An 11,577-nucleotide genomic window follows, 5' to 3' on the forward strand; every position below is an offset into this window, starting at 1 on the left:
AAGAAGTTCTCCCCTCACATGGCGCCTTTGAGAGAGGGAAGCTTCCTCACATGCGGGACTTGAGAAAAATACATTCTTGGTTGCGAACACTTTCGGTTTCTCTTCGGCGCGCTGTAGCGGGACTAGGACCGCTGCGCATTCGCTTCCATGACAACTCCCGAATGACCAGATGATTGGCTGTGAGATCTCCCGATAGCCTGTCGAAGACGACGGGGCTACATGACGACCAAGTATATCAAGAGCTGGAGCATCGTGACAGCTTCGAGGTCGAATTCGGGGAGATTAGCTTCTGGAGATTCTCCGAAGAATCCCGATGAGCTTCCATTCTATGTCGTAGTCGTTCGTCAGATGAACATCTAATGGAACTGGGAATCGATGTCAAGGAGGAAAGAATTCCAAGAGAGCACGCATTAGCCATTGTCAAGTTTTCTCCAGATTCCCATAGGCCACCTTATTCCAGACGAAGTTTCAGCACAGAGGACCGGCATCATCTCCTTGACTCGCCCATCGACAGTTTTGCGACTCAACCCCGCCCCCTGCTTGTACGCATCTCCCGCAGACTCGACATACGTACGATTCCGAGCTATCTACATGATACGACCCAGCTTTCAAAGCTTACAGGCGGTCAAACCATGTCCACTCGATGGAGGAAATCCTTCCACAGATATGTCCCACCCAGCCGGCATCACATCGAGCCACCGCGCTTCATTTTCGGGGTCGGCCATCAGCACATGCCGGCAACGCGCCACTGCCTCCTGTTGTCTCATGGACAGGGCACGTTCGAGGGAACTTGAATCAGGCGCGAATCGCCCGCGGAAAATGATGACCGCGGGGGTCTCGCCGAAGAGCTCTTCAGTACGCCGCATTTTCAGTGATTCCATCATTGGCGGCATGAAATTCCCCACTTGTTGCCAGCAGTATATCAATAAATGTCAGGCTCCATATAAAGTTCGATCAATCTCGGGGCTTCTGAGAGGCGATCGCCGACCCGGTCGTCGGCTCCCAATGGAGGTCCCTGGTACTGACATTCAACGCTCGGAGAGCGTTGGGCTCGTCCTCGCTTCTCGAAACACGAAATTTTGGCTCACTCACCTGATTCTAAATGTGGAGCGCCTATACTGACGAAGAGACGAATACTCGATCGAAACCGAGATTCTTCGATTTTTCTTCAGATCGATCTGTCGTCGCGTTCGTCGAAAGGCATGGAGCGAGAGGGTTCTTCACCACCGTTGAGAATGGCGATCAATGCCATAAAGAGATTCATTGCGCTTGGAAGTCGGGTCCGCAAGAATCTTTTACTCCAGCGGAGCACCTCAATCAGCTTCACAGATCTTTGGGGGATCACGACGGGGGATTCTGCGCCCTCGCGGAGCTATTCCTCCGACGTGCTCTCATCAGGAAGAAGAATTCCGAACGCAAACTTCACGCCTTCGCGAACGTCTTCGATACGGGCCTCACGACTACTGAACTTCGTCTTCAAACTCGTTCGATTCTGTCGCCCGTGTATCACCTCTTCCCGTTTGCGATTGCACGATCGGATTCTCGAACTGATTCTTCCCGGCTTACTTCGAGTTAGATTTCATGCACAATGCTCATGGAAACGGTACGGGAAGGAGAGAAGCACGGTCCGAATGCTCGGAACACAGCGAAGCATACTCAGAAAGAGAGGCACACGCGCGCCAGAGAGTTGAGATATAGAAGCTCTCTTCCCAGACCGACTCATAGGGGAGAAAGGGAAAACTTCTAGCCAGAGCTGCATGCGGGAACTGAGCAGAGACCACCACCTTAGGGACCGATACCGGGCAAGGGCTTCCCTGAAAACTCTCCGGGAAGGAGTAGAAAGCGAGCTCACCTCTTAACCGCGCTACTCTTGGTTAGGTTCCCTCGCTCACTGGCCCATACACGTGCCCCTACGGCCCTCTTCCGTCATCGAACAACTAAGATAGACACCTTCTGGTTTTCCTCCGACGACGACGGAGAGACTGGGTCTTATTTTTGGAAGGTACAAAACGCCATGACGAGCGCCTCCCACACAAAGCTAGAATGTATTTAGTCTCACCGTCTGCGTACACGCCGAGGCGAAGGCCACTCAGTGTTTGAGGTAAATCATTATCGACGGTCCCGTTACGAGTCGGTTTCTTGAATCGATTCGATCGGGACGTCAGCCAGAAGCATAAGAATGAGCAGGAATGATTCAAAGCCTGAAGAAATTTACTCCGTAAGAAGGCCTTTGCTCGCAGCGCCTTCTGAAGCAGTTGGCGTCGATGACCAGGTACTGACGGTAGATCGGAGCGGAATTTTACGTAGCCCGGAAAACTGCAAATATTTGAGGCAGGACTGCGAATGCAACCTCTTCCTTAATACGGATTTTTATTCAAACTGAAAGATGCCGTTTACAATTTATTTACAATAGGTCGTCGTCTTCCTCCTTGATAACCACCATCTCAGCAACTTCGCCCTCTGGATCGCCTTCGGCGTACTCCATCACCGTAATGCCGTCCTTGCTGAGGAGCTTCTTGTGTCGGGTCTTCAAATGACGCTTGTATGTGTTGCGGGTCTTGAACCGTTGAGGACAGTCGCTGCATTCGAAGGGGGTTTCGCCTGTATGCCTTCGCAGATGCTCTTTGTAGTGCGACGGATGTCTGAATTGACGGCTGCAGGCCGTGCAAGTGAATCTGGATGCGTTGTTGTGGATAAGTAGATGGTACTTGAGCGAATGCTGTCTCGTGAAAGTCGCTCCACAGATCTGACATGTGAACGGTTTGATTCCCGCGTGACCCCGGTAATGAGAAATGAGGGTTGCCGCCGCCGTGTACGTTTTGTTGTTGTTACAGATTTTGCACTGGAGCACGAAGTCGGGCTCTGTGCGTTCGTTCAGCGCTTTCAGGTAGTTGATGGCCAGTTGCTGCAAATGAACGATAAATATAAAATTCCGATTTACACATTCGGAAATCCGAGGAGCACGAGTTTCCTGATCCCGACACGTGACTCCGCATGGAATGACCACTACTGACCTTCTCCCATTCGGGAATAACACGTCCGTTGTGGTTTCTGGCGGCTTCGTCGGTCTGGATCGTTCCCACTATGTTGACTTGCTCTTCCGTCGGCTGAGAATAGCCGATTTGTATCTGGCGAGATCGATTACCTGCATCGGGAAACCCCAAATCGGTTAGGTCGGGTGTGTTCTTCCCGTGGAGGAATGCGAGCCCGGAATTTCCTGGTGCTCTCATCGCGATGGCAAAATACGACGAATATTCGACGAGTCTCTCCATTCCGTGAACACGAGTGGGAGAGACGCGAAATCACGATTGACGAGCGACGTACCTCTCGATTTGACCTGTCGCGGCTGGATGATTTGTTGGTACTGAACTTTCCCCTCGAATGGCGAGAAATTCGTTGAGATCTCTTGTTCGGCCACTTCCTCCTCGGTCCACTCCACTTGTTCGATTTCCCCGAGATACTCTTGGGAGCCATCCGCATAAACAACGACGCTCTCCGAATCACCGATTCCTTCGTACTCTCTACCGGTGCTCTGGTAGGAAACGTCCTCGACGTAATTACCGCTCTCATCCTGATACTCGACCGCGTACTCCTCGCCGGTTTCCTGGTCAACAACTATGTGCATGGTACGCGGTTGGGAGGATGTACTCGGGACTGCTTGAACTTCCTCCTGTGCTTCGACTACGCTATTGTCCTGGCATTCGTAGAGCACGCCGCTCGCATCTGGAACGCATACACGGCCCGTCAGATCGACGTTGCCTCAATTCAGGAATGACGTGAAATGTCTTGACAAATTGCATGGTATCTTCGATGTTACCTTCATAAACGTATTTCGTAGTGGTGCCGTACTGTTCCTGAGGAACCTGTTCAACAACATACTGGACAGAGACCTCCTCCGGCTCTTCCTCTTCTTCTTCGGACGATGACTCCGGTATCGGTTCGGCTCGAATGTTTTCGATCTCGGAAATATTCGGCAGCAAAGGCGTATAGATAGAAGGCCACGGTGGGGTAGAAATACAAACGGGGGGCTCCGGATCTGCGGTTGAAGGATATCGAGTGAGTACAAAACGTCATCGGGATACATTGAGAGAGAGAGGTCCGAATGAAGCTCTCGGCATATTTTCCGTGCTTACTTAGGTTATGGGAACCGTCCGCTTCGAACTTGATCTCCTGTGTGACGTGCTTCTCCCGCGGGACTTCGGCGGGCCCGCACGGATGGGTATAGAAGTGATCCGAGAGCTCTTCAAGAGTGGTCCAATCATCGCCAGTCTCGAGAGGATTCAACGCGCGTGGGTGGAACAAGGGCTCTCCGTCTTGGTCGTTATCTTCTACTTCCGAGGCGCTGCGGGAACGAAGACCCTGTTTGTTCGCACTGTTAATCGATTGCAATGAATCCTCAGTGTCGACAAGCCTTACCTCAGAGTGGCAGATGAAGAACTTGTTGTCCTCTGCCGTCCGGCTATCTCGATGACCTCGATGACTTCGGAGTTTTCGTAGACCTGATCCCCCTCTTCCACCTGGACTATTGAAGCGTCCTTCTCGATTTCTTGTATGTGCTCGTAGAGGTGACACTGCATGAGCTGACGAGCCCTGACTTCGTTCCCAGCTGGAGTCGAGATGACGCTTAAGTTAGAGCAACCCGAAGCCTTTGGACTACGCTACGAGTTAGCGACGCCTGTCATGGGTTCAGCAAAAATACGCTCGAAGGGAGCCTAGTACTCACTGTGGCTCCAGAAAGCAGCTCTGCATTTATCCGGCAGCAGCCGACACATGAAGCAGAATTTGGTGCCAGCTTCATCGGTTTTGTATATGGCGAAAAGGTCGACCAACGTCGAAGGTTTCAACGCCTTGATTTGCTCGAGCGTCATCTTGGACGTCTGTAAGAATCATCGATGTGAATAAGTCCAGCGATCCAATTCCTCTGAGTGACCCCAACCTAACGACCGGCTTGTCGAGGGGGATGGCTCTAATTCCCGCGCATTACCTTGTTTTTCGCATTCGGAGTGCTCAGGGTAGCCGACGCAACCTCGGCCAACATCGACAGCATCGATTTCTTCTCTTTGGACGAGGGGAGATCTTCGTGCTGCACCACTTCCATCTCCCCTTCTTCTATAATAACGACCTCCCCGTGACTACTTCCACTCATGGTGTCGGGAATTTAGACTGTGGAGGAAAATTATGATGAGCCTTAATCCGTTCAAGGACGGCATCCCATTCTATCGCTTAGGTATCGGTCGACCGCATAGCTCATGATCAGACAACATCTGCATTCGGATGATCAAGCAGAAGTCTCGTTCGATCTTCACGAGAGATGCAGACGTGCGAGATTCGGAATCGATGGTTTTACTACATCTACTCCGTAGATCGAGTTTCATGAACTTCCGATGATCGTTTCCCGATATCTTTGTGACTGAGAGTCCTCCGCTTTCAGCACGCTCGTGCGGTTCTTCGAACTGGTCAGTGGTTTTTTTCATTGGTCAACTCGAGATTTACCGCTCGAATGATATAAATTGCGGGATATACTCGGTTATCTGTCGATAGACCGTCCAGTGAAATCCGATTACAACCAACTAGCCGAAAGGACAGCTATGACGACAATGATTGCGGCGGCGGCGCAGCAGAGGAATGATGACGAACGAATGTTGGAAGCTAGGGAGTATAAACGGATGATGGACACAGCGAACAAATGATTAATCGGCTGAGTCAAACATTTCCAAAGCGTGTCAAGCTTCCTATGCATCCCTAATTTCGATCGCCGAGACGTGGGACCCGTTCTTCAGAGTGGATTCCACGAGGAGGACGGCGCCCGGTGGCGCCAAAAACCCCTCGAAGAGTCCATTAATGGTCGAGAGACGTTCGATTTGATAGGCTGGGGATCGGATCGAATGAGACGGATCGAGGAGCGTGGAGCGGGAGGATCGGATGTCCTCCAATCAGGAAGGAACCGGAATGAATTAAGGAAAGCCCATATGATGTCATGACCTCTCGACAGAGGCTTGATTGGCTTGGTCAGCGCCGAGTCGTCGGATCGCGACGAGTCGGCTTGGTCGATTGTCAGACGGTGTTGCGAAGTGTCAACATTGAGAAGTTGACATCGGGTACCGTGACGAAGAAGCGCGTGATGACGACGACTGATTATCTGGTGCTTGTTTTGTGTATAACCCGCAAAAATCTGTCTGGCCAAGCAGACAAACAACAAGGGAGCTTCGAGCAGACGCCGATCTGAGCAGACGGACCCGAGCTCTGGGCAAGTTTTTCACGCAAAAAACGCCTCCATCGATCGGGACGAGTCCCCGTAAATGCACGCACAGACGTTTCTTACCTTTGAATACGCCAAATCACCCGTTTCGATCGCTCGCAACGCTCACCACACCTTAAGCCTAAGATGTCGCTAGGCTTAAACGCAAAACAAAACGAAGGGGGTTGGCAAGGATTCTTTTTCAGAGAAAGTACCAGGAACTCGTATTGAATTTGTCTCCGTTGGACTGGTACCCTCCAATAAGGCTTGCTCATCACGAGTTTGCTCGAGTTGAAGTTCCGACGACGTTCTGCCTCAATTTTTCCGAAACCAGTGCCCGATTTGGGCGTTAGTGATCGACGCGGCGGAATCAGCAATAGAACAACGGAAATCATGATTACTGGTCCCTATGCTCAAGTTTGCGGGGTATCAGCCCCCTCCGGAGGGAATAACTCACCAGTTATTCGATTGAAGTGCGGAAATGCAACCGGTTTGAAATTCCAAGCGTTTTTTCGAAATAGCCCGCCCGAGAGTTCCCTCACTCGTTATCGGATCAAGAGAGAGAAGAAGGCGAGGACCAATCATCTACCATGCTATCAGCAGTTGTCGGTTGCTCGATTTCGAAAACGTTATGCGATCTCTCATGAGGTCAGGACTTCTTCGAGGAATGGAATCGGAGCTCCACGAGCGATCTTCACGGAGATTGGCTGAACGATTAAGATCATCGAGGAAGAACTCTCCGCTTCCCGAATGGCCGCCTCGCGGCGCATGGCTGTGTGTTGCTCCGAGGACCGCAGTGCTCCATCGAATACCCACTCACTCACCTCTTTCGTACCCGAAGAATGTCTGGAAAAGACTTCAGGCGAAGGTCGACGTCGATTAGTCGATGCACTGCGAGGGCAGTCCTCTCGGAGTATCAACCCAGTAGGGGGGTTCAGCCTGCATCGTAAAGAGACGCGGAGCTACTATCCAGCAACAGAGATGCGCGGCGATCGCGAGCGTCACTGATGGTACCGATGCGAGAGATGATGAGATTTATCTTCGATGGGTTTGGGCATCGAGATCCACTTCTCCCTTGATACAATGCATGGTTTTCCTTCATTCTTACTCGACCAACCTCCTTGACACTCGTTCCTTGGAAGGTTCCACAGACACAGAAATGGTCTGACACAGAAATGCGGAATCCAGATGGAATAATTCTCGGAGAACGATATCTGGATGGAGTAGCGAGCGAGAGGATTGTCTGATTGTGAGGAGAACCTCCTGAAATCATCCAACTCGAGCCTCGACACGTTCTACGGTCAGGCTTGCTTCCCTCGAGTTCATGTACCTGCTATTTCACGTACCGTGTTGCTCAGACCCATTGACGTCGCTGCAAATTCCATGCCGAAAAGGCGATTGCATGGAAAACGGAGGTTACCGCTGTCGACGACTCGGCATCGTGGGGAGCTTAAACCTGATCGTCATGAATTGCGAGACGGGTCGGCAGTTCCCGGAAAGCCGCCCCGCGCGTCGCGTCTCCTGCCCGCTGACCACGATGCGCAGCGGCGGATTCACGAATTTTCCGCCCCCAGTCTCAATCAGGACCGCCGCCCTGATACAACTCATCTGGGCATGAGCCCCTATTCATCTCGGCGCTTGCACCAAGTTTTAAGATTTATTTTCCTTTCCAAAAAATCCTAAGGATCCGTAGACTTGGAAATTGTCTCCGCTTTTTCAGTCGATCCCAGAAGAGGAAAAGGAAAAGTTCTTTTTCAAAATTGTTCATCGAGTATGATCTCAGGGATCATCCAAGAAATTATATCTCGCTGTTCAGTTTTGGGACGGCTCCCCGCCGTTAATCTGGCAGCTTCAAGCTCATGGACAGAGTTGACGTCCTCGTCTCGGTCTCGAATGGTTCGACTGAGCGAGTTGTCGAGGTTCACAGAAGCTCCAACCAGGACTCCGCCGCCCCCCGAAAACAGCCGCCCAGTCTATAGCCCACTAAGCCTACTGGGTAAATCTGCCACTGACGGTGCGAGCTTCCCCCTTGAAAAACTTCAGTAGGAATGGGACACTCTCTCGGCGGAACACCTCCGTCGCGTTTGGGCATCCTAAAACCTCCAGCCCGGATCTACCGTCGATGGCAAAACTTCGAGGTGAGGAATACCTTCTCGACCTCGAAGTGAATTGAGTAGTCAATCTCTAGCAAGAAATTCTTCTCTCCCCGCCTTCTGTCAATCGTTCAAACGGGGAGAATCGCTGCGTCCCGTCCGACGAGGGAAATCCGGGGCAGACACCGACGGATCCGTGCTTTGCACCAAGAACTCCGGAGAGCATCAGCTTTGGTTCGCTCCTCCCGGAGGCAGTGTCTGAGTCTCGATGTGTCAGCCGACAGACTGACTCGTTCTCGGTGGGCTTCGCGCATGATTTCGGACTGGCCACGTGCTGTCAGCCTAACGAGTCGCCAGTGAAGCTGAAATGAATGCAGCCCTAGGTGGCGAATCAGCGCTCGTATGTATACAATGACGACGATGGGAATGGTGCGCCCCGGAACTCAGCAAGGAGTTCCTCGAATCCGGATTCAGTCTCCAGGAGCAAGATAATCTCCTTGACTCATCAATTTTTTTGCTTGATCAAACTTATTCATCAGGCTTCATTATCGCGATTATTTATCGAACGTTTTTACCTGCGTCCGGAATTCGGCAGATTACTAGGAGTTCTCGGGGATTCTCTCTTCTTGCTCTCAACTTCTGCTGGCTGAAGGGTCTCTCGGATATTATCAGGTCGCCTTCCCCCCCTTCGACCTCCATTCCACTACTTCGACACCGATCAATCCCTCCGAGAAGTCTGACTCAGCTCCATCCACCGATTGAGTGGATTAGGCCATCTAGTTGCGGCGCAGGAAAGCATCCCTTGGACTTTCGATCCCGAATCGAGCATTTCCAGAACAGGAATAGCGACATGAGATGTAGAACGCACTTCCGATTCTAGCCAAATCCCGGGATCCTTGCTCCCGATATCTTGGAGCATACTTCCCACACCCAATAATACTCCCTGGACCCAAGAGTGAGCTACAGTACCGTCGTAAGTTCTTGGTAAACGCGGGCAGCACCGTTTTCGAGTACAGATCGAAGGCAAGCAATACATACGAAATCTTTCTACAACTTCCACATAAATTATAGGAGGATTTTCCTCCGCGATTATTGACCGCAATCGCGATATTCTCTCGACATGGTATCCTTCACGGGACAGCCAGAGACCGCTGTCAAAGAACGCGTTTTCCCGTGAAATTCACGGTTTCTCGCAAAGCCTAGGCATCACCATCTGGTGTCTTTTCTCGGTCTTTCACGAAGCGACATGAGAGTTTCGCTTTCGGAATGCCATATGCTCAGAGCACTCGACTTGTAGGTCTACCCTCCGAGCTCCTCGCAATGGCAGCTCTAATCGGAATTCCGCATCACCATGATTCTCGCTGAGTTCTCGATTTTTTTCGCGCGCATCTCGGAATTTTTCTAGGACCCCCTCTACGATTCGAGGCTCTCGACTGGTCGCCCCACCCCTCGTCTCGCGGCTACCTTGGCTACCCCTGGAATGCATTCAAGCGAGACTTCAGAGAATAGTTGCACTTCGGCATCTTCAACTCCATCTGGATCGTTAAAGTCGACCACAGATACAGAGAGCTGAAGGCGATTCCGAGTTCCGCTCGCGACACTCTCATTCCTCGCTAGATTATTAGGCTCCTCCGCTTGATGCTGCAGCTCGATTCTTCTCCAGCGGAGAATCATACCGATCCCGGGACTTGCTCGCAATATTCTTCCACCGCAATATTCCTCTTTCATCCCAGGGGAAGACGTCATCGGTCCCCAGCTCCTGGCTGCCTCGCAGAATGAGAGTTGAACGCGTCAAATGGGTGAGCCGCCTCATTCGGTGGAGATTATCTTCAAGGATCATCATCATCATTTTCACATTCCAGTCGCTGAATTATTTATTCTTATAGGATTCTCACCCTTGATTAATGCGCCAGTTTTTTCGGTAGAATGGCAGAATTTTTTCCAACAATATCTCAAGCGACTCCTTCAAATAGTATATCCTCCGCGTACTCTTATCCAAGACTCTGCAATCCGGATGCGACGTCCCTGCTGTCGGCAGCGCGCCGCCGCCGGCTCTGGTTTGCCGTCCGTGAGCTTGGTGCTCCTCCGTGGCTGCTGCCGCTGCTGCCCCCACCACCGCTGATGCCGCCTCCGCCGCTGTGCTATGGGTTCTCTCTCTACGAAGACGACAAGGAGCTGCTATAAACAAAGCGTCGTGAGTGAGTTGTGAGCTTCGTCTCGATCTTCTCGCTTGGAATTCCTTCGGCCTTTCATCGGCTGGAAGTTCTCGTTTGTGTCATACCCTTCCGCGCAGTGAACGAAACGGATTACCGTGAGCACCGATAGTGGCGGGAAGATGGACGCTCTCAACGAACACCACTTAAGTTGAACCGGATCGGCATGTGACAGTGTAAAGCAGCGTTTTCACCCTCGCCAGGACATGGTGCATGGATGAAAGCTGTGCAACTTCGAGAGGATTATTATTTTTTTAGTAATTCTGTGATCGGAAGTGAGCACGCCGGATTCGGCAACCCGCATGGAAGATGACGGACATGCAGCGATACTTGATGTTGGGCATTATATTCGTTTGTGGTCATCTGGCGAACGCCGAGACAAAGTTGATGATTCTGGCCAACCGGAAAGACATCCGAGCGGTGGATCTGGAGAGGAACCTGACCCGGGTAGTCGTCGATAAGACCACTGAGGCTGTTGCCTTATCCTACATTTATTCAACCGGTAAGTGAGAGTCAACTGAGAGAATTCCGCTGCCTGGCTCGGCTACGCATGCCACAGGTGCTCGGAGGGTTGGAGCAGCCTCCAGCATTCGTTTCAGCGCGGTGTGTTTATTCAAAGTTTTCCGCTTCGAAATACGGTGCCGACTTTTTCACCACTTCGAAACAAGAGGAGGAGAGATTCCGAAGTACGTGTTGGCGGGCTCTGCCTGCTGGATTTACTCTTTCGACTCACGATGCAGTAATCCTGTAGCTTCTGGAGCTATGGGAAAGCCCTCATCCAATCGGTGACCCAATGCTGTGGCGGGCTGTCGCCGTTTTCAATTACCTAGCCTCTTGGGAGACGATACACTCGAACGGGAAGAGCCGCCGTCAACAGGGACCGGATGCTCTGCTAGGATTCATCATTGATCTAGATAAAAAAAATGGTCATCCTATGCGCTCTCATGTCGTCATACCATAAAAATGGTCGGTGAAGAGCTCGTGACGCGATCGTGGACTCGCGAGGAATGTTCTGCGGGACGATACTCTCTCT

The 11,577-nt window shown here is 51.6% G+C and overlaps 3 protein-coding genes across 3 annotated transcripts in view; 1 reads left to right on the forward strand and 2 right to left on the reverse strand.

The window, feature by feature from the left end:
* Window positions 1-2,368: 2,368 nt before the first annotated feature.
* LOC114827979 (zinc finger protein 184) lies at window positions 2,369-4,236 on the reverse strand. Its single transcript, XM_029111330.1, has 5 exons — window positions 4,134-4,236; window positions 3,818-4,036; window positions 3,325-3,723; window positions 3,015-3,145; window positions 2,369-2,905 (listed from the first exon to the last, which is right to left on the reverse strand). Exons 3-5 carry the CDS (start codon window positions 3,623-3,625, stop codon window positions 2,405-2,407), a joined length of 933 nt encoding a protein of 310 aa, XP_028967163.1. The 5' UTR covers window positions 3,626-3,723; window positions 3,818-4,036; window positions 4,134-4,236; the 3' UTR covers window positions 2,369-2,404.
* Window positions 3,687-6,403, reverse strand: LOC100897740 (uncharacterized). The gene is made up of 6 exons (XM_029111334.1): window positions 6,323-6,403; window positions 4,985-5,163; window positions 4,724-4,877; window positions 4,417-4,606; window positions 4,134-4,342; window positions 3,687-4,036 (listed from the first exon to the last, which is right to left on the reverse strand). Exons 2-6 carry the CDS (start codon window positions 5,144-5,146, stop codon window positions 3,687-3,689), a joined length of 1,065 nt encoding a protein of 354 aa, XP_028967167.1. The 5' UTR covers window positions 5,147-5,163; window positions 6,323-6,403.
* A 4,531-nt stretch (window positions 6,404-10,934) lies between these two features.
* arr (low-density lipoprotein receptor-related protein 6) overlaps window positions 10,935-11,577 on the forward strand; it is a 7,886-nt gene continuing 7,243 nt past the window's right edge. The window contains exon 1 of the mRNA XM_029111335.1: window positions 10,935-11,046. The gene's annotated coding sequence lies outside the window, so the exon portion shown is untranslated. The remainder of the gene's footprint in view (window positions 11,047-11,577) is intronic.

Source organism: Galendromus occidentalis, unplaced genomic scaffold (assembly GCF_000255335.2).
Source record: "Galendromus occidentalis unplaced genomic scaffold, Mocc_1.1 scf7180000077433, whole genome shotgun sequence".
Taxonomy (NCBI): domain Eukaryota; kingdom Metazoa; phylum Arthropoda; class Arachnida; order Mesostigmata; family Phytoseiidae; genus Galendromus; species Galendromus occidentalis.